The following is a 26,982-nucleotide window of genomic DNA, read 5'->3' on the forward strand; positions in this document are numbered from 1 at the left end:
TTTCCTGTATCTTTTGCTCTTCTTCTTCTATTTGCTTTTGTTATTGTCTGTCCTGATCATTAGCTGTTCTCTGTTTATGATTGCGTTGTCTTTCTTGCTCTTTGCGATACAACTGATCTCATCTCTGCCTATCTTTTTTCCTGATCCTTTCGTCTCTCAATCCTTTTTACTTTTCCTTCTCTTTTCTCTGTAAACCGGCGGCTCCTCCTCCTTATCCTCTTGTTACATCTTCCAGGCGTTTGTCTAACTTTTTGCCAGTGTACGTGGCATGCAAATATGTCGTCATGTGCTGCAGGACCGTTTTAGAAAGCGATCCACCATGGGGCTGTGGCGTGAACATTTTGTTTGCGGTTCCCTTAACCCATTCTGCACTGTACTTTTTCAGCTTAGGTGCGTGTTTTGGCAACTGCTTGCACAAGTGTATTAATGGTGTAATGTCTTCCATGCTTAAATCTATTCACCTTTCTGTTTATGTAACACCTGTTGTGCTTTTCCGTTTCTTTAAACAACTTCAACAATATAAGCGAGCACCAATCGTCGCAAGCTCCAATCTTGTTTTTTCACAAAAAATTATACTTTCTCTTTCAAACAAGCATCAATTCGTATCCTACAATATCTATACAATAATTTTTGTGCTAATTCCTCAAAGGAAAAAATCTCATCCTATGATGTCACAAAAAACAACACATAAGACAGACGTTGACAGACTAGACAGACTCCAACCAGCTACACAAATCTCTGTCCCTAAATTTTAGTCCGACATGGGGTGTAAGCCCATCCATTTAAAAAAAAGCATCTTTAACTGCTTTGTTCTCCTAGTTATTCCTATTTTATTCAGGACTTTGGATTCATGCTTCTTCTAACCGCTATATTAAGTGTAGGAATTTGGACGTATCCTCTTTTCTCGGGTGTCCTCCCTGGTATCTTTATCCACTATTCTGTCACCATTTGAGTCACTATTTTCTCCCATATATATATATATATATATATATATATATATATATGAGAGAAAATATATATATATATTATATATATATTTATATGTATATATATGTATGTATGTATATATATATATATATATATATATATATATATATATATACATTCTACTCTACTTCTAACTGTATTTTTGTTTCCCGCCTCCCTCCCTTACCTTCCCTTACTTGTTCTAAGACATGCACTTTTTGATAAAGCATTCATTCTTTTTCACTCACCGTTCACATGTTTTCCTCACTGGATGCTCGGGATCACCACCTTCGTCACTGCCTCTCCTGGCATTAACCTGATTGGCTGCTTGTAGAAGTGGGAAGGGGTTTGTTGGGGAAAGCACAGGTTCCTTCAGACCTTAACCTGCAGGTTTTACAATTTATTCTAACCACTGTCTACGGGGAGCTTCTCAGTCTACTTAGCCGGATGGCAAAGGACTTGTGATATTGCCGAGGACCTAGATTTACTTTATGTCGACGGTCAATGGGTGTCTTATCTAATCGATAATCGATAAACCATCCTATCTCTGCTACCAAGTGTGCACTAAGACCCCAACCGCCCATAAAGCTCGGGGTTGCCCAATAGCACTTTAAGATGAGTAGCAGCACCCTCGAGATGGATGGGGATGCAGATTAATACTCTAGCATCAAATCAATAATGACAACTCAATGATTTGGCAAAGAGAGTCTGTTTAATGACAAGTATGAAAAATGGGGCGTCTCATGAATATCAGGGGTTGCGTGATCTTCCTTCTCCTTCACAACTCCAACGAACTTCATAAAAAACACATCATTTATACTAAAAACTCATCACTGACGTGTAGCAAACTTAAAATGTTGCATGCAAATCTATTGGTTCTAGGAAGGTAACTTTAATATAGGTACTATATCTGTATATGGTAATGGAGTAAGGGGATTGGGTAAACACTGTCAGGTGGGGCATCTAAGCCCTACCTTAAAAATGGCTCATGTAGACTTCACTAAAAGTACAACGTCCCATTGGTTCTACTAACTATAGGACCCTAGATTACTTGGTCCATTATGATTGGGTTGGCACCAACCCCACTCATACTTTTCCACTTTGCCTAGCAGCATGCAGAATGGTCGGCCGGTGCAAGGTGCATGTCAGCTCCCCCAGCCTTTCTCCAATTATTGCTACAATCAATCATCACTTCAGTGGTGATGTTTCAATTATTTCACTGTGGTTGGCCTTGAGACTGCATCTCTGTCTGGAAAAGTTCTGATATCTTTTCATAGCACACCGCCATGCGTATGTGTGAAGGTACCCCTTCTTCTCGCTCGGCTGGTCACATGATTCAGACACCGTAAAATCACCTCATTCTCCATGTAATTTGTGTATTTGATTTTCGTTTTGTATACCACCTGCCTTCTGCTTCTTATCGTGACCTTTCTGAGCAGGATATTCTTTTCTTTGCTTCATTAATTGTAGCTACTGTTGGCCTATTTTAGCTGATACGACCTTGGCTTTTTGGCACGATTTGTCTCTGTCTGAGTTTCGCTTCTGTCTTTTATTCTTGATTTGTTAACTATGAAACTCTCCTCATGCGACCTCTATTAACCTTTGGTTGATTCTGCCCTTGTACGCAGTGGAAGTATACTTATATAACGTGCTTCTATTGAGGTAGTAATGTATAGGTGGCACTTGCCACAATCTATCTTACTACTAAGCATAGCCAGCCACATGATTTTCTTAGCTTTCTTGCGGTTCCAAGCATATGTACACGTGTAAACTAACTGAATATCTTCGCCATGCTCATGGCATAAGCTCTTACATTTGACATCGTCCTTTCACTTTAGGTTCACAATGTCTCTTATCAATGGTGTTTCGTCTCCTCTGGTCCCTCGCAGGTCGTCATATCTTCTATATGTGAGTCAGTCCGGGTTCTTGTGATATCACCATTCGTCTTCCTTTAAGACCTTTTTGGCTTCTTCAGGGACTGTACTCAGACAATCTTCATTCTGTTTCATTTGTTGATATGGTTTTCTCAATGGATACTTTACTGTCCAGGTTTTCTTAGGTTTCGGTACCTCAATGGGTGCGGTTCTTCTGATAGGTACTGGACAGAGCCCCACTGCGGCTCTGTTCTGGTTTATTTGCTCCTCGTACATCACATACTTTGGCGTGAACGTTCCTGGTACTTCAAAATGGACAGTTGGCTTGTGGACCGCACTTGGGACCTCCTCTACAGTTTAATGATCAGTGTGGGTGTTTGATGAGCTGTTGTGGGATGAGCAGTGCTTGGCCGTGTCTACTTTGTGCTGTGGCTGCGGTTTAATGGTCAGTGTTGGTGTTTGATGAGCTGGTTGCGTGGTGAGCAGTGTTTGTGTCTAGCTTGTGCTGTAGCTGCGGTTAGGTGAGCAGGTTCGGGCTGTGTGTGGCAGTGTGCAGGGTGCTGTCAGTGTTGTGATGTCCAGCTTGTGTTAGGCTCTCTTGGCTGCTATGCCTGAGGATTGTCGTTTCTATGGCTGTGTTCCCGCGCCACCAGCTGTGCGCTCATGTATGTGCCGCTGTGTACCCGCAGAGGGAGAAGCAGTGAGAGGGTCCATGATGTGGAGAGAGCAGTATATGATGGAAGCTGTGGAAGAAGGGGGTACAGAGGAGTAACAGGCAGGGGATAAGGGGTCCCGGATGGGGTCAGTACACTGCACTCTGGAGAGCCTGGGTCTACTGCACCAATCCCCTCCCTTGCCGCCTTCTGCTGTGAGAGCGGAAGCCCCCTCCATTAGAAGACCCGAAACACGGCAGGTCATTAGGTGTCCATCTCCCCACAACCCCTCCGCACACCCACTCCCTACTGTGCTTTTCTCCAGAATCCTGCGCTTCCGACTATAATCACGTGCTTCCGTTAAGTGTAATCGAGGAATACCTGCGAATGCGGACATGCGTATTGCATGAGTGGGGGGGACTAACACACAAGTAAATGCATGCCCACATGCTGTCCACCTCACAGGGATGCTTTGATGCAGCACTGTTGCAGGCCCCAGCATGAGGATAGGGGCCATTTGCAGAATAAGCGAACCTCACACATCAACCTCTGATGCCTACTGTTGCTGTTCTGTTTACAGGGCGCGAAGGGGAAGCCGGGGCTGCGTGGCGAGGCCGGCAGACCGGGGGCGCCGGTAAGTAGCAGCCAGACTTCTTTGTACTCATGCCCCCCCTCCTCAGACACCTGTCCTCATTCCAGCCTCTTCCTTCCATTGTAGGGTGCTGTTGGACTGCTGGGTCCCAGAGGAGTCGTGGGCAGGCAGGGCCTGGAGGGGGCGCCAGGTGCAGATGGCCTGCCGGGGAAAGATGGTACAGTTGGCCTACAGGTAAGTGGGACATGTGGCACACACGGCTGTGCATGTGTGCATGGCGAAAGAGACACATTACACTGCACGAAAGTACACATATGCACACATGCATGTCACCCGCAGAGCAATGGGTCAGGATTATGGTAATGACATCACACTATCCTAGCAAACTACACATACATCTAATATTCTAGCAAGCTACACAGACATCTACTATTCTAGCAAACTACACATACATCTACTATCCTGGAAAGCTACACAGACATCTACTATTCTAGCAAACTACACACACATCTACTATCCTGGCAAGCTACACAGACATCTACTATCCTAACAAACTACACACACATCTACTATCCTGGCAAGCTACACAGACATCTACTATTCTAGGAAACTATACACACATCTACTATCCTGGCAAGCTACACAGACATCTACTATCCTAACAAACTACACACACATCTACTATCCTGGCAAGCTACACAGACATCTACTATCCTAACAAACTACACACACATCTGCTATCCTGGCAAGCTACACAGACATCTACTATCCTAACAAACTACACACACATCTACTATCCTGGCAAGCTACACAGACATCTACTATCCTAACAAACTACACACACATCTACTATCCTGGCAAGCTACACAGACATCTACTATCCTAACAAACTACACACACATCTACTATCCTGGCAAGCTACGCAGACATCTACTATTCTAGCAAGCCACAGAGACATCTACTATCCTGGCAAGCTACGCAGACATCTACTATTCTAGCAAACTACACACACTTCTAGTATCCTGGCAAGCTACGCAGACATCTACTATTCTAGCAAACTACACACACTTCTAGTATCCTGGCAAGCTACGCAGACATCTACTATTCTAGCAAACTACACACACTTCTAGTATCCTGGAAAGCTACGCAGACATCTACTATCCTAACAAACTACACACACATCTACTATCCTGGCAAGCTACACAGACATCTACTATCCTAACAAACTACACACACATCTACTATCCTGGCAAGCTACGCAGACATCTACTATTCTAGCAAGCCACAGAGACATCTACTATCCTGGCAAGCTACGCAGACATCTACTATTCTAGCAAACTACACACACTTCTAGTATCCTGGCAAGCTATGCAGACATCTACTATTCTAGCAAACTACACACACTTCTAGTATCCTGGCAAGCTACGCAGACATCTACTATTCTAGCAAACTACACACACTTCTAGTATCCTGGAAAGCTACGCAGACATCTACTATCCTAACAAACTACACACACATCTACTATCCTGGCAAGCTACACAGACATCTACTATCCTAACAAACTACACACACATCTACTATCCTGGCAAGCTACACAGACATCTACTATTCTAACAAACTACACACACTTCTAGTATCCTGGCAAGCTACGCAGACATCTACTATTCTAACAAACTACACACACATCTACTATCCTGGCAAGCTACACAGACATCTACTATTCTAGGAAACTATACACACATCTACTATCCTGGCAAGCTACACAGACATCTACTATCCTAACAAACTACACACACATCTACTATCCTGGCAAGCTACGCAGACATCTACTATTCTAGCAAACTACACACACTTCTAGTATCCTGGCAAGCTACGCAGACGTCTACTATTCTAGCAAACCACAGAGACATCTGAACTGATGCTTTCAGCCGTTTAAGATGAGGTAGCAATACCCTTGAGATGGATGGGGAATGTAGAAATTATTCAAACATCAATCACCGAAACCATGCAGGTAGTTAGCAAAAGGATTACTGTTTTAATATCAATTATCTAAAACAGGGAGCACAATGGACGTCTCAGCGTAAGTTCTCTCTCAATGCATTTTGAAAAAATGCTTGTTATTATAACAAGAAATCGTCATGGGTGACATTAACCTCTGTATTACTAACATCATCCTACGTGGCAAACTCCAAAAACCGAGTGGCAAGTGTGATTGGGTCTTTAAGAAACATCTAAGTATACGATCCATACTCATCTAAGGCAGTGGAAGGAAGTGATTTGTTTCTTAACATCAGGTGGGGCAACTAAGCCCTCCCCTTAAACAGGTCACTATGAACGTCACTAAATACACAACGTCCCATTGGCTACACAAACTATAGGACCCTTAATCATGCGGTCCCCTACCATTGGTTGGCTTCTAACATCCGTCAATACTTTTCCACCAACGCTAGCAGCATGCAGGCTGAGCCTCTAGGTGCTGGTGAGTTAGTCTTAACCATAGCTTCCCACCAATTAGCATATCAATCCATCATCACCTCAGTGGTCTGCTGTCAATTAGGACTTTGAACTCGTCCTTGGGAGTGTTCTCTTGCTCTGGAGAATTTCAGGCGAGTGAAGGCACGCTCTGCCCTCGTGCATAGGTGTGACCATCATGCTCATCCAACTTCATCCCTCCACGTGACTGAAGACCACAAAATCGAGCTTCTAGTGTATTTAAAATACTATTTTCTACTAGATCTCTGACGTCTTCCTTGTTTTTGTCCATGTCTCCTGAACAGGAGCTTCATTCTTTCACACGATTTGCATCCAATGTCTGCTCACCCGAGCCTGATATGGCCTTGGCGTCTTTGCTCATCCAGCCTCGCTTTTCTGAGATTCACCTGTAATTCACTTGTTTACTTAATTGTGACACTGGAAAAGAGGCTCTCCTTCTTTAGTCCAGCTCTGCTATAGTACGTAGTGGACCATCCATTCTTTACTGACTCCAACATATGGCGCATGCCTCAATCTATTCACTATAAAGCTAGCCTCAAGAATACTTCATCTGCTTGCGTTTCTTTGCATAGATACACGTGTAAAACAGCACAACATCTTGTTGCATAAGCTTCTTCATCTTGATTCCAAAATGTCTCTTATCTTCGATACTTTCTTGATGCCTTATAGAATATCTGCATTCTCTAGTCTCTGCATCTCTTCTATATGCATCAGCTCGACTCTGTGTGACGTCAACATTCGTCTTCATCATTCAGCTGTCCTGTTTCTTCCGGGATTTCATTCAAACGGCCATCGTACTGTCTCAGATGCAGGCATGGTTTTCTCAGTGGGAGCCTTGCTTCTAGGATTGTCCTTGGTATCGGTACATTCACTGGTACCGCATGTGTCTCACACTCTAGTTCTCAACATATAGGCAATATGGGCAAGGTGATTGAAGTGGGGGTACTTGGCTCCTTCTCTACACATCTACTATGATAGCAAGCTACACAAACATCTACTATTCTAGCAAACTACTCACACATCTACTATCCTAGCAATCTACACAACCATCTACTATTCTAGCAAACTACACACACATCTAGTATCCTAGCAAACTACACACGCATCTACTATCCTAGCAAGCTACATAGACATCTACTATCCTAGCAAGCTACAGAGACATCTACTATCCTATCAAGCTACAGAGACATCTACTATGCTAGCAAAATACACAAACATCTACTATTCTACAAAACAACACACACATCTACTGTCCTAGAAAACTACACACATCTACTATCCTAGCAAGCTACACAGACATCTACTACCCTAACAAACTACACAAACATCGCACCATCCTACCAAACTACACAAACATCACAGTGCACTAGCAAAATACACACACATCTACTATCCTAGCACGCTACAGAGACATCTACTATCCTAACAAGCTACAGACACATCTACTATCCTAGCAAACTACACAAACATCTATTATTCTAGCAAACTACACACACCTCTACTATCCTAGCAAACTACACACACATCTACTATCCCAGCAAGCTATGCAGACATCCACTATCCTAGCAAACTACACAGACATCACAGTGTACCAGCAACCACACACATCTAATATCCTAGCAAGCTACAGATACTTCTACTATCCTATCAAACTACACAAACATCAACTATTCTAGCAAGCTAAACAGACATCTACTATCCTAGCACACTACACAAACATCTACTATTCTAGCAAACTACACACACATCTACTATCCTAGCAAACCACACACACATCTATTATCCTAGCAAACTACACACACATCTACTATCCTAGCAAGCTAAACAGACATCTACTATCCTAACAAACTACACAAACATCACACTATTCTAGCAAACTACACAAACATCACAGTGTACTAGCAAACTACACATACAGCTACTATCCTAGCAAGCTACGGAGACATCTACTATCCTAGCAATCTACAGACACATCTATTATGCTAGCAACCTACACAAACATCTACTATCCTAGCAAACTACACACACATCTACTATCCTAGCAAGCTAAACAGACATCCACTATCCGAACAAACTACGCAAACATCACACTATCCTATGAAACTACATAAACATCACAATGAACTAGAAAACTACACACACATCTGCTATACTAGCAAGCTACAGAGACATCTACTATCCTAGCAAGCTACAGACACATCTACTATCCTAGCAACCTACACAAACATCTACTATTCTAGCAAACTACACACACATCTATTATGCTAGCAAACTACGCACACGTCTACTATCCTAGCAAACTACACACACATCTACTATCCTACCTAGCTAAACAGACATCCACTATCCTAGCAAATTACACAAACATCACAGTGTACTAGCATACTACACACACATCTAATGTCCTAGCAAGCTATGGAGACATCTACTATCCTAGCAAACTACACAGACACAACACTATCCTAGCAAGCTACACAAACATCACACTATCCTATCAAACTACACAAACATCACAGTGCACTAGCAAACTACACACAAATCTACTATCCTAGCAAGCTACAGGGACATCTACTATCCTAGTAAACTACACAAATATCGCAGTGTACTAGCAAGCTACACAGACATCTACTATCCTAGCAAACTACACAAACATCTACTATCCTAGCAAGCTACACAGACATCTACTATTCTAGCAAACTACACACACATCTATTATCCTAGCAAGCTACATAGACATCTACTATCCTAACAAACTACACAAACATCACACTATCCTAGCAACCTACACAAACATCACAGTGCACTAGCAAACTACACACACATCTACAATCCTAGCAAGCTACAGAGACATATACTATCATAGCAAGCTACAGAGACATCTACTATCCTAGCAAGCTACAGACACATCTACTATCCTAGCAAACTGCACAAACATCTACTATTCTAGCAAACTACACACACCTCTACTATCCTAGCAAACTACACACACATCTACTATCCTAGCAAGCTACGCAGGCATCCACTATCCTAGCAAACTACACAGACATCATAGTGCACCAGCAACTACACACATATCTAATATCCTAGCAAGCTACAGATACTTCTACTATCCTATCAAACTACACAAACATCTACTATTCTAGCAAACTACACACACATGTACTATCCTAGCAAACCACACACACATCTACTATCCTAGCAAACTGCACACACATCTACTATCCTAGCAAGCTAAACAGACATCTACTATCCTAACAAACTACACAAACATCTACTATTCTAGCAAACTACACACACCTCTACTATCCTAGCAAACTACGCACACCTCTACTATCCTAGCAAACTACGCACACATCTACTATCCTAGCAAGCTCCGCAGACATCCACTATCCTAGCAAACTACACAAACATTACAGTGTACTAGTAAACTACACACACATCTACTATACTAGCAAGCTACAGATACATCTACTATCCTATCAAACTACACAAACATCTACTATTCTAGCAAACTACACACACATCTACTATCCTTGCAATCCACACACACATCTACTATCCTAGCAAACTACACACACATCTACTATCCTAGCAAGCTGAACAGACATCTACTATCCTAACAAACTATACAAACATCACACTATCCCAGCAAACTACACAAACATCACAGTGTACTAGCAAACTACACACATCTACTATCCTAGCACGCTACAGAGACATCTACTATCCTAGCAAACTACAAAAACATCTACTATTCTAGCAAACCACATACACACATCTACTATACTAGCAAACTACACACACATCTACTATCCTAGCAAGCTAAACAGACATCCACTATCCTAGCAAACTCCACAAACATCACACTGTACTAGCATACTACACACACATCTACTATCCTAGCAAGCTACAGAGACATATACTAACCTAGCAAACTACACAGACATCTATTATCCTAGCAAACTACACAGACATCACACTATCCTAGCAAACTACGCAGACACAACACTATCCTAGTAAACTACACAGACATCACACTATCCTAGCAAACTACACAAACATCTACTACCCTAGAAAACTACACACGCATCTACTATCCTAGCAAGCTATACAGACATCTACTACACAAGCAAACTGCACAAACATCTATTATCCTAGCATACTACACACACATCTACTATCCTAGCAAACTACACATGCATGTACTATCCTAGCAAACTACACAGACATCCGCTACCCTAGCAAACTATACAGACATCACAGTGTACCAGCAAACTACACACATATCTACTATCCTAGCAAGCTACAGATACATCTACTATCCTGTCAAACTACACAAACATCTACTATTCTAGCAAACTACACACCCATCTACTATCCTAGCAAACCAAACACACCTCTACTATCCTAGCAAACTACACACATATCTACTATCCTAGCAAGCTACAGATACATCTACTATCCTGTCAAACTACACAAACATCTACTATTCTAGCAAACTACACACCCATCTACTATCCTAGCAAACCACACACACCTCTACTATCCTAGCAAACTACACACACATCTACTATCCTAGCAAGCTACGCAGACATCCACTATCCTAGCAAACTATACAGACATCACAGTGTACCAGCAAACTAAACACATATCTACTATCCTAGCAGGCTACAGATACATCTACTATCCTAGCAAACCACATACACAACTACTATCCAAGCAAGCTAAACAGACATCTACTATCCTGACAAGGTACACAAACATCACACTATCAGAACAAACTACACAAACATCACAGTGTACTAGCAAACTACACACACACATCTACTATCCTAGCAAACTACAGAGACATCTACTATCCTAGCAAGCTACAGACACATCTATTATCCTAGCAAACTGCACACACATCTACTATCCAAGCAAGCTAAACAGACATCTACTATCCTGACAAAGTACACAAACATCACACTATCAGAGCAAACTACACAAACATCACAGTGTACTAGCAAACTACACACACACATCTACTATCCTAGCAAACTACAGAGACATCTACTATCCTAGCAAGCAACAGACACATCTATTATCCTAGCAAACTACACACACATCTACATCCTAGCTAGCTAAACAGACGTACACTATCCTAACAAACTACACAAACATCACTATGCTATCAAACTACACAAACATCTACTATCCTATCAAACTACACAAACATCTACTATTCTAGCAAACTACACTCACATCTACTATCCTAGCAAACCACACACACATTACTATCCTAGCAAACTGCACACACATCTACTATCCAAGCAAGCTAAACAGACATCTACTATCCTGACAAAGTACACAAACATCACACTATCAGAGCAAACTACACAAACATCACAGTGTACTAGCAAACTACACACACACATCTACTATCCTAGCAAACTACAGATACATCTACTATCCTAGCAAGCTACAGACACATCTATTATCCTAGCAAACTACACACACATCTACATCCTAGCTAGCTAAACAGACATACATTATCCTAACAAACTACACAAGCATCACTATGCTATCAAACTACACAAACAATCTACTATTCTAGCAAACTACACACACCTCTACTATCCCAGCAAACTACACACATCTCTACTATCCTAGCAAACTACGCACACATCTGCTATCCTAGCAAGCTACACAGACATCCACTATCCTAGCAAACTATACAGACATCAAGGTGTACCAGCAAACTACACACATATCTACTATCCTAGCAAGCTACAGATACATCTACTATCCTATCAAACTACACAAACATCTACTATTCTAGCAAACTACACACACATGTATTATCCTAGCAAACCACACACACATCTACTATCCTAGCAAACTGCACACACATCTACTATCCTAGCAAGCTAAACAGACATCTACTATCCTAACAAACTACACAAACATCTACTATTCTAGCAAACTACACACACCTCTACTATCCTAGCAAACTACGCACACCTCTACTATCCTAGAAAACTACGCACACATCTACTATCCTAGCAAGCTCCGCAGACATTCACTATCCTAGCAAACTACACAAACATTACAGTGTACTAGTAAACTACACACACATCTACTATCCTAGCAAGCTGAACAGACATCTACTATCCTAACAAATTATACAAACATCACACTATCCCAGCAAACTACACAAACATGACAGTGTACTAGCAAACTACACACATCTACTATCCTAGCACGCTACAGAGACATCTACTATCCTAGCAAACTACAAAAACATCTACTATTCTAGCAAGCTAAATAGACATCCACTATCCTAGCAAACTCCACAAACATCACACTGTACTAGCATACTACACACACATCTACTATCCTAGCAAACTACACACACATCTACTATCCAAGCAAGCTAAACAGACATCTACTATCCTGACAAAGTACACAAACATCACACTATCAGAGCAAACTACACAAACATCACAGTGTACTAGCAAACTACACACACACATCTACTATCCTAGCAAACTACAGATACATCTACTATCCTAGCAAGCTACAGACACATCTATTATCCTAGCAAACTACACACACATCTACATCCTAGCTAGCTAAACAGACATACATTATCCTAACAAACTACACAAGCATCACTATGCTATCAAACTACACAAACAATCTACTATTCTAGCAAACTACACACACCTCTACTATCCCAGCAAACTACACACATCTCTACTATCCTAGCAAACTACGCACACATCTGCTATCCTAGCAAGCTACACAGACATCCACTATCCTAGCAAACTATACAGACATCAAGGTGTACCAGCAAACTACACACATATCTACTATCCTAGCAAGCTACAGATACATCTACTATCCTATCAAACTACACAAACATCTACTATTCTAGCAAACTACACACACATGTATTATCCTAGCAAACCACACACACATCTACTATCCTAGCAAACTGCACACACATCTACTATCCTAGCAAGCTAAACAGACATCTACTATCCTAACAAACTACACAAACATCTACTATTCTAGCAAACTACACACACCTCTACTATCCTAGCAAACTACGCACACCTCTACTATCCTAGAAAACTACGCACACATCTACTATCCTAGCAAGCTCCGCAGACATTCACTATCCTAGCAAACTACACAAACATTACAGTGTACTAGTAAACTACACACACATCTACTATCCTAGCAAGCTGAACAGACATCTACTATCCTAACAAATTATACAAACATCACACTATCCCAGCAAACTACACAAACATGACAGTGTACTAGCAAACTACACACATCTACTATCCTAGCACGCTACAGAGACATCTACTATCCTAGCAAACTACAAAAACATCTACTATTCTAGCAAGCTAAATAGACATCCACTATCCTAGCAAACTCCACAAACATCACACTGTACTAGCATACTACACACACATCTACTATCCTAGCAAACTACACACACATCTACTATCCTAGCAAGCTAAATAGACATCCACTATCCTAGCAAACTCCACAAACATCACACTGTACTAGCATACTACACACACATCTACTATCCTAGCAAGCTACAGAGACATCACACTATCCTAGCAAACTACACAGACACAACACTATCCTAGCAAACTACACAGACATCACACTATCCTAGCAAACTACACAAACATCTACTACCCTAGAAAACTACACACACATCTACTATCCTAGCAAGCTATACAGACATCTACTACCCAAGCAAACTGCACAAACATCTATTATCCTAGCATACTACACACACATCTACTATCCTAGCAAACTACACATGCATGTACTATCCTAGCAAGCTACACAGACATCCGCTACCCTAGCAAACTACACAAACATCACACCATCCTAGCAAACTACACACACATCTACTATTCTAGCAAGCTATGCAGACATCCACTACCCTAGCAAACTATACAGACATCACAGTGCACCAGCAAACTACACACATATCTACTATCCTAGCAAGCTACAGACACATCTACTATCCTGTCAAACTACACAAACATCTACTATTCTAGCAAACTACACACCCATCTACTATCCTAGCAAACCACACACACCTCTACTATCCTAGCAAACTAAACACACATCTACTATCCTAGCAAGCTACGCAGACATCCACTATCCTAGCAAACTATACAGACATCACAGTGTACCAGCAAACTAAACACATATCTACTATCCTAGCAAGCTACAGATACATCTACTATCCTGTCAAACTACACAAACATCTACTATTCTAGCAAACTACACACACATCTACTATCCTAGCAAACCACACACACATTACTATCCTAGCAAACTGCACACACATCTACTATCCAAGCAAGCTAAACAGACATCTACTATCCTGACAAACTACACAAACATCACACTATCCCAGACAACTACACAAACATGACAGTGTACTAGCAAACTACACACATCTACTATCCTAGCACGCTACAGAGACATCTACTATCCTAGCAAACTACAAAAACATCTACTATTCTAGCAAACCACATACACACATCTACTACCCTAGCAAACTACACACACATCTACTATCCTAGCAAGCTAAACAGACATCCACTATCCTAGCAAACTCCACAAACATCACACTGTACTAGCATACTACACACACATCTACTATCCTAGCAAGCTACAGAGACATCACACTATCCTAGCAAACTACACAGACACAACACTATCCTAGCAAACTACACAGACATCACACTATCCTAGCAAACTACACAAACATCTACTACCCTAGAAAACTACACACACATCTACTATCCTAGCAAGCTATACAGACATCTACTACCCAAGCAAACTGCACAAACATCTATTATCCTAGCATACTACACACACATCTACTATCCTAGCAAACTACACATGCATGTACTATCCTAGCAAGCTACACAGACATCCGCTACCCTAGCAAACTACACAAACATCACACCATCCTAGCAAACTACACACACATCTACTATTCTAGCAAGCTATGCAGACATCCACTACCCTAGCAAACTATACAGACATCACAGTGCACCAGCAAACTAACCACATATCTACTATCCTAGCAAGCTACAGACACATCTACTATCCTGTCAAACTACACAAACATCTACTATTCTAGCAAACTACACACCCATCTACTATCCTAGCAAACCACACACACCTCTACTATCCTAGCAAACTAAACACACATCTACTATCCTAGCAAGCTACGCAGACATCCACTATCCTAGCAAACTATACAGACATCACAGTGTACCAGCAAACTAAACACATATCTACTATCCTAGCAAGCTACAGATACATCTACTATCCTGTCAAACTACACAAACATCTACTATTCTAGCAAACTACACACACATCTACTATCCTAGCAAACCACACACACATTACTATCCTAGCAAACTGCACACACATCTACTATCCAAGCAAGCTAAACAGACATCTACTATCCTGACAAACTACACAAACATCACACTATCCCAGACAACTACACAAACATGACAGTGTACTAGCAAACTACACACATCTACTATCCTAGCACGCTACAGAGACATCTACTATCCTAGCAAACTACAAAAACATCTACTATTCTAGCAAACCACATACACACATCTACTATCCTAGCAAACCACACACACATTACTATCCTAGCAAGCTAAACAGACATCCACTATCCTAGCAAACTCCACAAACATCACACTGTACTAGCATACTACACACACATCTACTATCCTAGCAAGCTACAGAGACATCACACTATCCTAGCAAACTACACAGACACAACACTATCCTAGCAAACTACACAGACATCACACTATCCTAGCAAACTACACAAACATCTACTACCCTAGAAAACTACACACACATCTACTATCCTAGCAAGCTATACAGACATCTACTACCCAAGCAAACTGCACAAACATCTATTATCCTAGCATACTACACACACATCTACTATCCTAGCAAACTACACATGCATGTACTATCCTAGCAAGCTACACAGACATCCGCTACCCTAGCAAACTACACAAACATCACACCATCCTAGCAAACTACACACACATCTACTATTCTAGCAAGCTATGCAGACATCCACTACCCTAGCAAACTATACAGACATCACAGTGCACCAGCAAACTACACACATATCTACTATCCTAGCAAGCTACAGACACATCTACTATCCTGTCAAACTACACAAACATCTACTATTCTAGCAAACTACACACCCATCTACTATCCTAGCAAACCACACACACCTCTACTATCCTAGCAAACTAAACACACATCTACTATCCTAGCAAGCTACGCAGACATCCACTATCCTAGCAAACTATACAGACATCACAGTGTACCAGCAAACTAAACACATATCTACTATCCTAGCAAGCTACAGATACATCTACTATCCTGTCAAACTACACAAACATCTACTATTCTAGCAAACTACACACACATCTACTATCCTAGCAAACCACACACACATTACTATCCTAGCAAACTGCACACACATCTACTATCCAAGCAAGCTAAACAGACATCTACTATCCTGACAAACTACACAAACATCACACTATCCCAGACAACTACACAAACATGACAGTGTACTAGCAAACTACACACATCTACTATCCTAGCACGCTACAGAGACATCTACTATCCTAGCAAACTACAAAAACATCTACTATTCTAGCAAACCACATACACACATCTACTATCCTAGCAAACTACACACACATCTACTATCCTAGCAAGCTAAACAGACATCCACTATCCTAGCAAACTCCACAAACATCACACTGTACTAGCATACTACACACACATCTACTATCCTAGCAAGCTACAGAGACATCACACTATCCTAGCAAACTACACAGACACAACACTATCCTAGCAAACTACACAGACATCACACTATCCTAGCAAACTACACAAACATCTACTACCCTAGAAAACTACACACACATCTACTATCCTAGCAAGCTATACAGACATCTACTACCCAAGCAAACTGCACAAACATCTATTATCCTAGCATACTACACACACATCTACTATCCTAGCAAACTACACATGCATGTACTATCCTAGCAAGCTACACAGACATCCGCTACCCTAGCAAACTACACAAACATCACACCATCCTAGCAAACTACACACACATCTACTATTCTAGCAAGCTATGCAGACATCCACTACCCTAGCAAACTATACAGACATCACAGTGCACCAGCAAACTACACACATATCTACTATCCTAGCAAGCTACAGACACATCTACTATCCTGTCAAACTACACAAACATCTACTATTCTAGCAAACTACACACCCATCTACTATCCTAGCAAACCACACACACCTCTACTATCCTAGCAAACTACACACACATCTACTATCCTAGCAAGCTACGCAGACATCCACTATCCTAGCAAACTATACAGACATCACAGTGTACCATGCTGAATATGTTGGTAATCTTCATGACCATCAATCCGGCTTCAGAGCGGCCAGAAGCACGGAAACGGCTCTCCTGAACATCCGTGAGGACCTGCTCCTGAACCTCGATTCCAACACTCCCCGTGTTCTCATTCTGCTCGATCTCTCCTCTGCCTTTGACACTGTCAACCATGCCATCCTGCTCAACCGTCTCCGTGATAACCTGGGTATCACTGGTCAGGCTCTGGCATGGCTGACCTCTTTCCTTTCTGGTCGACCCTCCCAGGTCCAAATGGGCTCCTTCCTCTCTGACATCTTTTTCTCCACCTGTGGTGTCCCCCAGGGATCCAACCTCTCTCCCTGGCTTTTCAATCAGTATCTGGCACTCCTTGCCCACCGCATCGCCGCTCTCTGCCCCCACTTTCAGTGCTATGCGGACGATACCCAGCTCATTTTCAGGCTACCCTCGGCCTCCTCCTCTCCTTCCCTCATCTCCGACTGTCTGTCTGCTATCCAGGAATGGTGTGCCGCCAATGACCTCTGCCTTAACGCCAGTAAGACTGAGATTCTACTCATCGGCACACCCACTCCCTCCTTTCCTGCAGCTCTCTGGCCGGCCTCCCTTGGCCCCCTTCCTGCCACTACCTGCAAAGCTAAAAACCTCGGGGTCATCTTCGACTCCACACTCTCCTTCTCTCCTCATATTTCCGACGTCTCTAAGAAGTCACATTACCAACTGCACCTCCTCAGAGGTATTCTTCCCTTCCTCTCCTTCCCCCAGAAGCTCACTGTCTCCCGAGCCCTGGTTCTCTCAAGGCTGGACTACTGTAATAGCCTCTATCTTAATCTGCCTGCCTCCACTCTCCGCCCTCTGCAACTTATCCAGAACAGAACTGCGAGACTTGTCCTTGGCCTCAAGCCCAGGGACCGTATCTCTCCAGGACTGAAATCTCTTCACTGGCTCCCAGTGGCTGCGAGGATTAAGTTCAAAACCCTCTGCATTGTCCACAAGGCCTTCTGGGGCCTGGGGCCACAATACCTTCAACTCTCTCTTCCTAAATATCTGCCTTCACGAGCCCTTCGCTCATCCGTCTCCAACTCCCTCATGGTCAGCCGCTTCTCGAAGCAACGAGCTGGGGGCAGATCTCTCTCCGCAGCAGGGGCCTCCCTCTGGAACAGCCTTCCTGCTTCCCTGAAACTTGAGGAGAACCATCTCCGGTTCCGGAAGCACCTCAAAACCTTCCTCTTCGCTTCTGCCTTCTCTCTCCCTCTCCCCTGCTAAACCTGCTTAACTCCCCTCCGAAGTCTGCACTTAACCTGCATCTGGGCCACTCTGTGACCTCGGCCCAGGGCCCAGCCACTCTCCACTTGCACTGCCTCCCTGGCTCCCCCTGCACTGCGGGACTGTCATTGCATCCCTACAGCCCCCTTCCCAGCACTTGCTCTGCACTTACCTCGCACTTGCCACCAGCTGGCCCTTTTATTTATTATTTATTATTTTATTACGCTACTTACCTTGTATTGCACTTTCCCCCCCACCTCCTCCCCCTGCACTTCTCCTTTTCCCCTTACCTCTGCACTTGCGCGATCTGAATGACACCTGGCCTAGTAGGATCGTTTGTCTGTCTTCACCTTGTTTCCCCCCCTCCCTGCCTCGTCGCGCCTTGAAACACTCGTGTATAGGCGCGTTACAAATACCATATCATATCATATCATATCATATCATACCAGCAAACTAAACACATATCTACTATCCTAGCAAGCTACAGATACATCTACTATCCTATCAAACTACACAAACATCTACTATTCTAGCAAACTACACACACATCTACTATCCTAGCAAAGCCACACACACATTACTATCCTAGCAAACTGCACACACATCTACTATCCAAGCAAGCTAAACAGACATCTACTATCCTGACAAACTACACAAACATCACACTATCCGAGCAAACTACACAAACATCACAGTGTACTAGCAAACTACACACACACACATCTACTATCCTAGCAAACTACAGAGACATCTACTATCCTAGCAAGCTACAGACACATCTATTATCCTAGCAAACTACACACACATCTACTATCCTAGCTAGCAAAACAGACATACACTATCCTAACAAACTATACAAACATCACTATGCTATCAAACTACACAAACATCACAGTGTACTAGCAAACTACACACACATCTACTATCCTAGCAAGCTACAGAGACATCTACTATCCTAGCAAGCTACAGGCATATCTACTATCCTAGCAAACTACACAAACATCTACTATTCTAGCAAACTACACACACATCTTTTATCCTAGCAAATTACACACATGTCTACTATCCTAGCAAACAATACACACATCGACTATCCGAATTAGCTAAACAGACATCCACTATCCTAGCAAACTACACAAACATTACAGTGTACTAGCATACCACACACACATCTACTATCCTAGCAAGCTACGGAGACATCTACTATCCTAGCAAACTACACAGACATCTATTATCCTAGCAACCTACAAAGATATCACACTATCCTAGCAAACTACACAGACACAACACTATCCTAGCAAACTACACAGACATTACACTATCCTAGCAAACTACACAAACATCTACTATCCTAGCAAACTACACTCACATCTACTATCCTAGCAAACTACACACACATGTATTATCCTAGCAAACTACAAACATGTCTACTATCCTAGCAAACTGCACACACACATCTACTATCCTAGCAAGCTACACAGACATCTGCTATCCTAACAAGCTTCACCAACAACACACTTTCCTAGCAAACTACACAGACATCACACTATCCTAGTAAACTACACACACATCTACTATCCTTGTAAACTACACACACATCTACTATCCTAGCAAACTACACACACATATATTATCCTAGCAAACTACAAACATGTCTACTATCCTAGCAAACTGCACACACATCTACTATCCTAGCAAGCTACACAGACATCTGCTATCCTAACAAACTTCACCGACAACACACTTTACTAGCAAACTACACAGACATCACAATATCCTAGGAAACTACACAGCCACCACTATCCTAGCAAACTACTAACACATCTACTATCCTAGCAAGCTATGCAGACATCTACTATCCTAGCAAACTACACAAACATCTTTTATCCTAGCAAGCTAAACAGACATCTACTATCCTAGCAAGCTACAGAGACATCTACTATCCTATAAAACTACGCAAACATCTACTATTCTACCAAACTGCACACACATCTGCTATACTAGCAAGCTACACATACATATACTATTCTAGCAAACTACACACACATCTTCTATCCCAGCAAGCTACAAAGACATCTACTATCCTAGCAATCTACAAACACACCTACAATCCAAGCAAACTACAGATGCATGTACTATCCTAGCAAGCTACAGACATCCACTATCCTAGCAGCCTACACAAACATCACACTATCCTAGCAAACTGCACACACATCTGGTATCCTAGCAAGCTACACAGACATCTACTATCCTAACAAACTTCACGTACTTCACACTTTCCTAGCAGACTACACAGACATTACACTAGCCTAGTAAAGTACACAAACATCTACTATCCTAGCAAACTACACACACATCTACTATCCTAGCAAGGTACACAGACATCTACTATCCTAACAAACTTCAGATACATCGCACTTTCCTAGCAGACTACACAGACATCACACTATCCTAGTAAAGTACACAAACATCTGCTATCCTAGCAAACTACGCACACATCTACTATCCTAGCAAGATACAGACATCCACTATCTTAGCAAACTACACCAACATCACACTATCCTAGCAAACTGCACACACTTCTACTATCCTAGCAAGCTACACAGACATCTACTATCCTAACAAACTTCATATACTTCACACTTTCCTAGCAGACTACACAGACATCACACTATCCTAGTAAAGTACACAAACATCTACTATCCTAGAAAACTACACACACATCTACTATCCTAGCAAGCTACACAGACATCTACTATCTTAGCAAACTACACAAACATCTTCTATCCTAGCAAGCTACACAGACATCTACTATCTTAGCAAACTACACAAACATCTTCTATCCTAGCAAGCTACACAGACATCTACTATCCTAGCAATCTACGCAGACATCACACTATCCTAGCAAACTACTAACACATCTACTATCCTAGCAAACTACACATACATCTACTATCCTAGCAAACTACACAAACATCACAGTGTACTGGCAAGCTACACAGACATCTACTATCCCATCAAACTACACAAACATCTACTATCCTAGCAAGCTACACAGACATCTACTATTCTTGCAAACTACACACACATCTACTATCCTAGCAAGCTACACAGACATCTACTATCCTAACAAACTACACATACATCACACTATCCTAGAAAACTACACAAACATCACAGTGCACTTGCAAAATACACACACATCTACTGTCATATCAGGCTACAGAGCCATCTACTATCCTAGTAAACTACAAAAACATCTACTTTTCTAGCAAACTACACACACCTCTGCTACCTGGCAAACTACAAAGACATCTACTATCCTAACAAACTACACAAACATCACACTATCCTAGCAAACTACACAAACATCACAGTGTACTAGCAAACTGCACACACATCTTCTATCCCAGCAAGCTACAAAGACATCTACTATCCTAGCAAACTACACATGCATGTACTATCCTAGCAAACTACACAGACATCTACTATCCTAGCAAGATACAGACATCCATTATCCTAGCAAACTACACAAACATCACACTATCCTAGCAAACTACACAAATATCACACTATCCTAGCAAAATGAACACACATCTACTATCCTAGCAAGCTACACAGACATCTACTATCCTAACAAACTTCATATACATCACACTTTCCTAGCAGACTACACAGACATCACACTATCCTAGTAAAGTACACAAACATCTACTATCCTAGCAAGCTACACAGACATCTAGTATCCTAGCAAGCTACACAGACATCTACTATCCTAGCAAGCCACACAGACAGCTACTATCCTAACAAACTTCATATACATCACACTTTCCTAGCAGACTACACAGACATCACACTATCCTAGTAAAGTACACAAACATCTACTATCCTAGCAAACTACACACACATCTACTATCCTAGCAAGCTACACAGACATCTACTATCCTAGCAATCTACGCAGACATCACACTATCCTAGCAAACTACTAACACATCTACTATCCTAGCAAACTACACAGACATCTACTATCCTAGCAAACTACACAAACATCACAGTGTACTAGCAAGCTACACAGACATCTACTATTCTTGCAAACTACACACACATGAACTATCCTAGCAAGCTACACAGACATCTACTATCCTAACAGACTACACAAAAATCACACTATCCTAGCAAACTACACAAACATCACAGTGCACTTGCAAAATACACACACATCTACTATCATAGCAAGCTACAGAGCCATCTACTATCCTAGTAAACTACACAAACACCTACTATTCTAGCAAACTACACACACCTCTGCTATCCTAGCAAACTACAAAGACATCTACTATCCTAACAAACTACACAAACATCACACTATCCTAGCAAACTACACAAACATCACAGTGTACTAGCAAACTGCACACACATCTACTATCCTAGCAAGATACACAGACATCTACTATCTTAACAAACTTCATATACATCACACTTTCCTAGCAGACTACACAGACATCACACTATCCTAGTAAAGTACACAAACATCTACTATCCTAGCAAACTACACACACACCTACTATCCTAGCAAACTACACATGCATGTACTATCCTAGCAAGCTACAGACATCCACTATTCTAGCAAACTACACAAACATCACACTATCCTAGCAAACTGCACACACATCTACTATCCTAGCAAGCTACACAGACATCTACTATCTTAACAAACTTCATATACATCACACTTTCCTAGCAGACTACACAGACATCACATTATCCTAGTAAAGTACACAAACATCTACTATCCTAGCAAACTACACACACATCTACTATCCTAGCAAGCTACACAGACATCTACTATCCTAGCAAGCTACACAGACATCTTCTATCCTAGCAAGCTATACAGACATCTACTATCCTAGCAATCTATGCAGACATCGCACTATGCTAGCAAACTACTAACACATCTACTATCCTAGCAAACTACACATACATCTACTATCCTAGCAAACCACACACACCTCTGCTATCCTAGCAAACTACAAAGACATCTACTATCCTTGCAAGCTACAGAGACATCTACTATCCTAGCAAACTACACACTTATCTACTATCCTAGCAATCTACAAACATACCTACTATCCTAGCAAACTAGAACATGCATGTACTATCCTAGCAAGCTGCAGACATCCACTATCCTAGCAAACTACTCAAACATCTACTATCCTAGCAAGCTACACAGACATCTACTATTCTTGCAAATGACACAAACATCACACTATCCTAGCAAACTACACAGACATCACAGTGCACTTGCAAAATACACACACATCTGCTATCATAGCAAGCTACAGAGCCATCTACTATCCTAGTAAACTACACAAACATCTACTATTCTAGCAAACTACACACACCTCTGCTATCCTAGCAAACTACAAAGACATCTACTATCCTTGCAAGCTACAGAGGCATCTACTATCCTAGCAAACTACACACTTATCTACTATCCTAGCAAGTTACACAGACTTCTATCCTAGCAATCTACAAACACACCTACTATCCTAGCAAACTACACATGCGTGTACTATCCTAGCAAGCTACAGACATCCACTATCCTAGCAAACTACACAAACATCACACTATCCTAGCAAACTGCACACACATCTACTATCCTAGCAAGCTACACAGACATCTACTATCCTAACATACTTCCTATACATCACACTTTCCTAGCAGAATACACAGGCATCACACTATCCTAGTAAAGTACACAAACATCTACTATCCTAGCAAACTACACACACATCTACTATCCTAGCAAGCTACACAGACATCTACTATATTAGCAAACTACACAAATATCTTCTATCCTGGCAAGCTACACATACATCTACTATCCTAGCAAACTACACAGACATCCACTATCCTAGCAAACTACACAAACATCACACTATCCTAGCAAACTGCACACACATCTACTACCCTAGCAAGCTACACAGACATCTACTATCCTAACAAACTTCACAGACATCACACTTTCCTAGCAAACTACACAGACATCACACTATCCTAGTAAACTACACAAACATCTACTATCCTTGTAAACTACACACACATCTACTATCATAGCAAGCTACGCAGACATCTACTATCCTAGCAAACTACACAAACGTCTTATATCCTAGCAAGCTACACAGACATCAACTATCCTAGCAAACTACACAGACATCACACTATCCTAGCAAACTACTAACACATCTACTATCCTAGCAAGCCACAGACACATCTACTATCATAGCAAGCTACAGAGACATCTACCATAATAGCAAACTACACACACATCTACTATCATAGCAAGCTACGCAGACATCTACTATCCTAGCAAACTACACAAACATCTTCTATCTAGCAAGCTACAGAGAAATCTACTATCCTAGCAAACTACACAAACATCTACTATTCTAGCAAACTACACACACATCTACTATCCTAGCAAGCTACACAGACATCTACTGTCACAGCAAGCTGCAAAGACATCTACTATCCTAGCAATCTACAAACACATCTACTATCCCAGCATACTACACATGCATGTACTATCCTAGCAAGCTACACAGACATCCACTATCCTAGCAATCTACACAAACATCACACTATCCTAGCAAATTGCACAGACATCTACTATCCTAATAAACTTCACAGACATCACACTTTCCTAGGAAACTACACAGACATCACACTATCCTAGTAAAGTACACAAACATCTACTATCCTAGCAAACTACACACACACATCTACTATCCTAGCAAGCTACACAGACATCACACTATCCCAGCAAACTACTAACACATCTACTATCCTAGCAAACTACACAAACATCACAGTGTACTAGCAAGCTACACAGACATCTACTATCCTAGCAAACTACACAAACATCTACTATCCTAGCAAGCTACACAGACATCTACTATTCTTGCAAACTACACACACATATACTATCCTAGCAAGCTACACACTCATCTACTATCCTAACAAACTACACAGACATCACACTATACTAGCAAACTTCACAAACATCACAATGCACTTGAAACTACACGTACATCTACTATCATAGCAAGCTACAGAGACATCTACTATCCCAGTAAACTACACAAACATCTACTATTCTATCAAACTACACACACCTCTGCTATCCTATCAAACTACAAAGACATCTACTATCCTAGCAAGCTGCAGAGACATCTACTATCCTTGCAAACTACGCACACATCTACTATCCTACCAAGCTACTCATACATCTACTATTCTAGCAAACTACACACACATCTACTATCCTAACAAACTACACAAACATCACACTATTCTAGCAAACTACACAGACCCAACTCTACCCTAGCAAACTACACAGACATTACACTATCCTAGCAAACTACACAAACATCTACTACCCTAGCAAACTACATGCACATCTACTATCCTAGCAAGCTGCACAGACATCTACTATCCTAGCAAACTAAACAGACATCACACTATCCTAGCAAACTACTGGACACCCACTATCCTAGCAAACTACCACAGACACCCCGTATCATAGCAAACAACACAAACATCACACTATCCTAGCAAGCTACACATACA

The 26,982-nt window shown here is 41.6% G+C and overlaps 1 protein-coding gene across 2 annotated transcripts in view; it reads left to right on the forward strand.

Annotated features, from left to right (window-relative positions):
• Nucleotides 1-26,982, forward strand: part of COL27A1 (collagen type XXVII alpha 1 chain) — a 1,990,256-nt gene that overhangs the window by 1,660,757 nt on the left and 302,517 nt on the right. For both annotated transcript variants that reach the window (XM_069609095.1, XM_069609096.1), the window contains exons 46-47: nucleotides 4,074-4,127; nucleotides 4,212-4,319. In XM_069609095.1, the coding sequence (XP_069465196.1) occupies nucleotides 4,074-4,127; nucleotides 4,212-4,319 (162 nt within the window). The remainder of the gene's footprint in view (nucleotides 1-4,073; nucleotides 4,128-4,211; nucleotides 4,320-26,982) is intronic.

This window comes from Ambystoma mexicanum, chromosome 8 (assembly GCF_040938575.1).
Source record: "Ambystoma mexicanum isolate Mex_15411 chromosome 8, UKY_AmexF1_1, whole genome shotgun sequence".
In the NCBI taxonomy this organism is placed as follows: Eukaryota; Metazoa; Chordata; class Amphibia; order Caudata; family Ambystomatidae; genus Ambystoma; species Ambystoma mexicanum.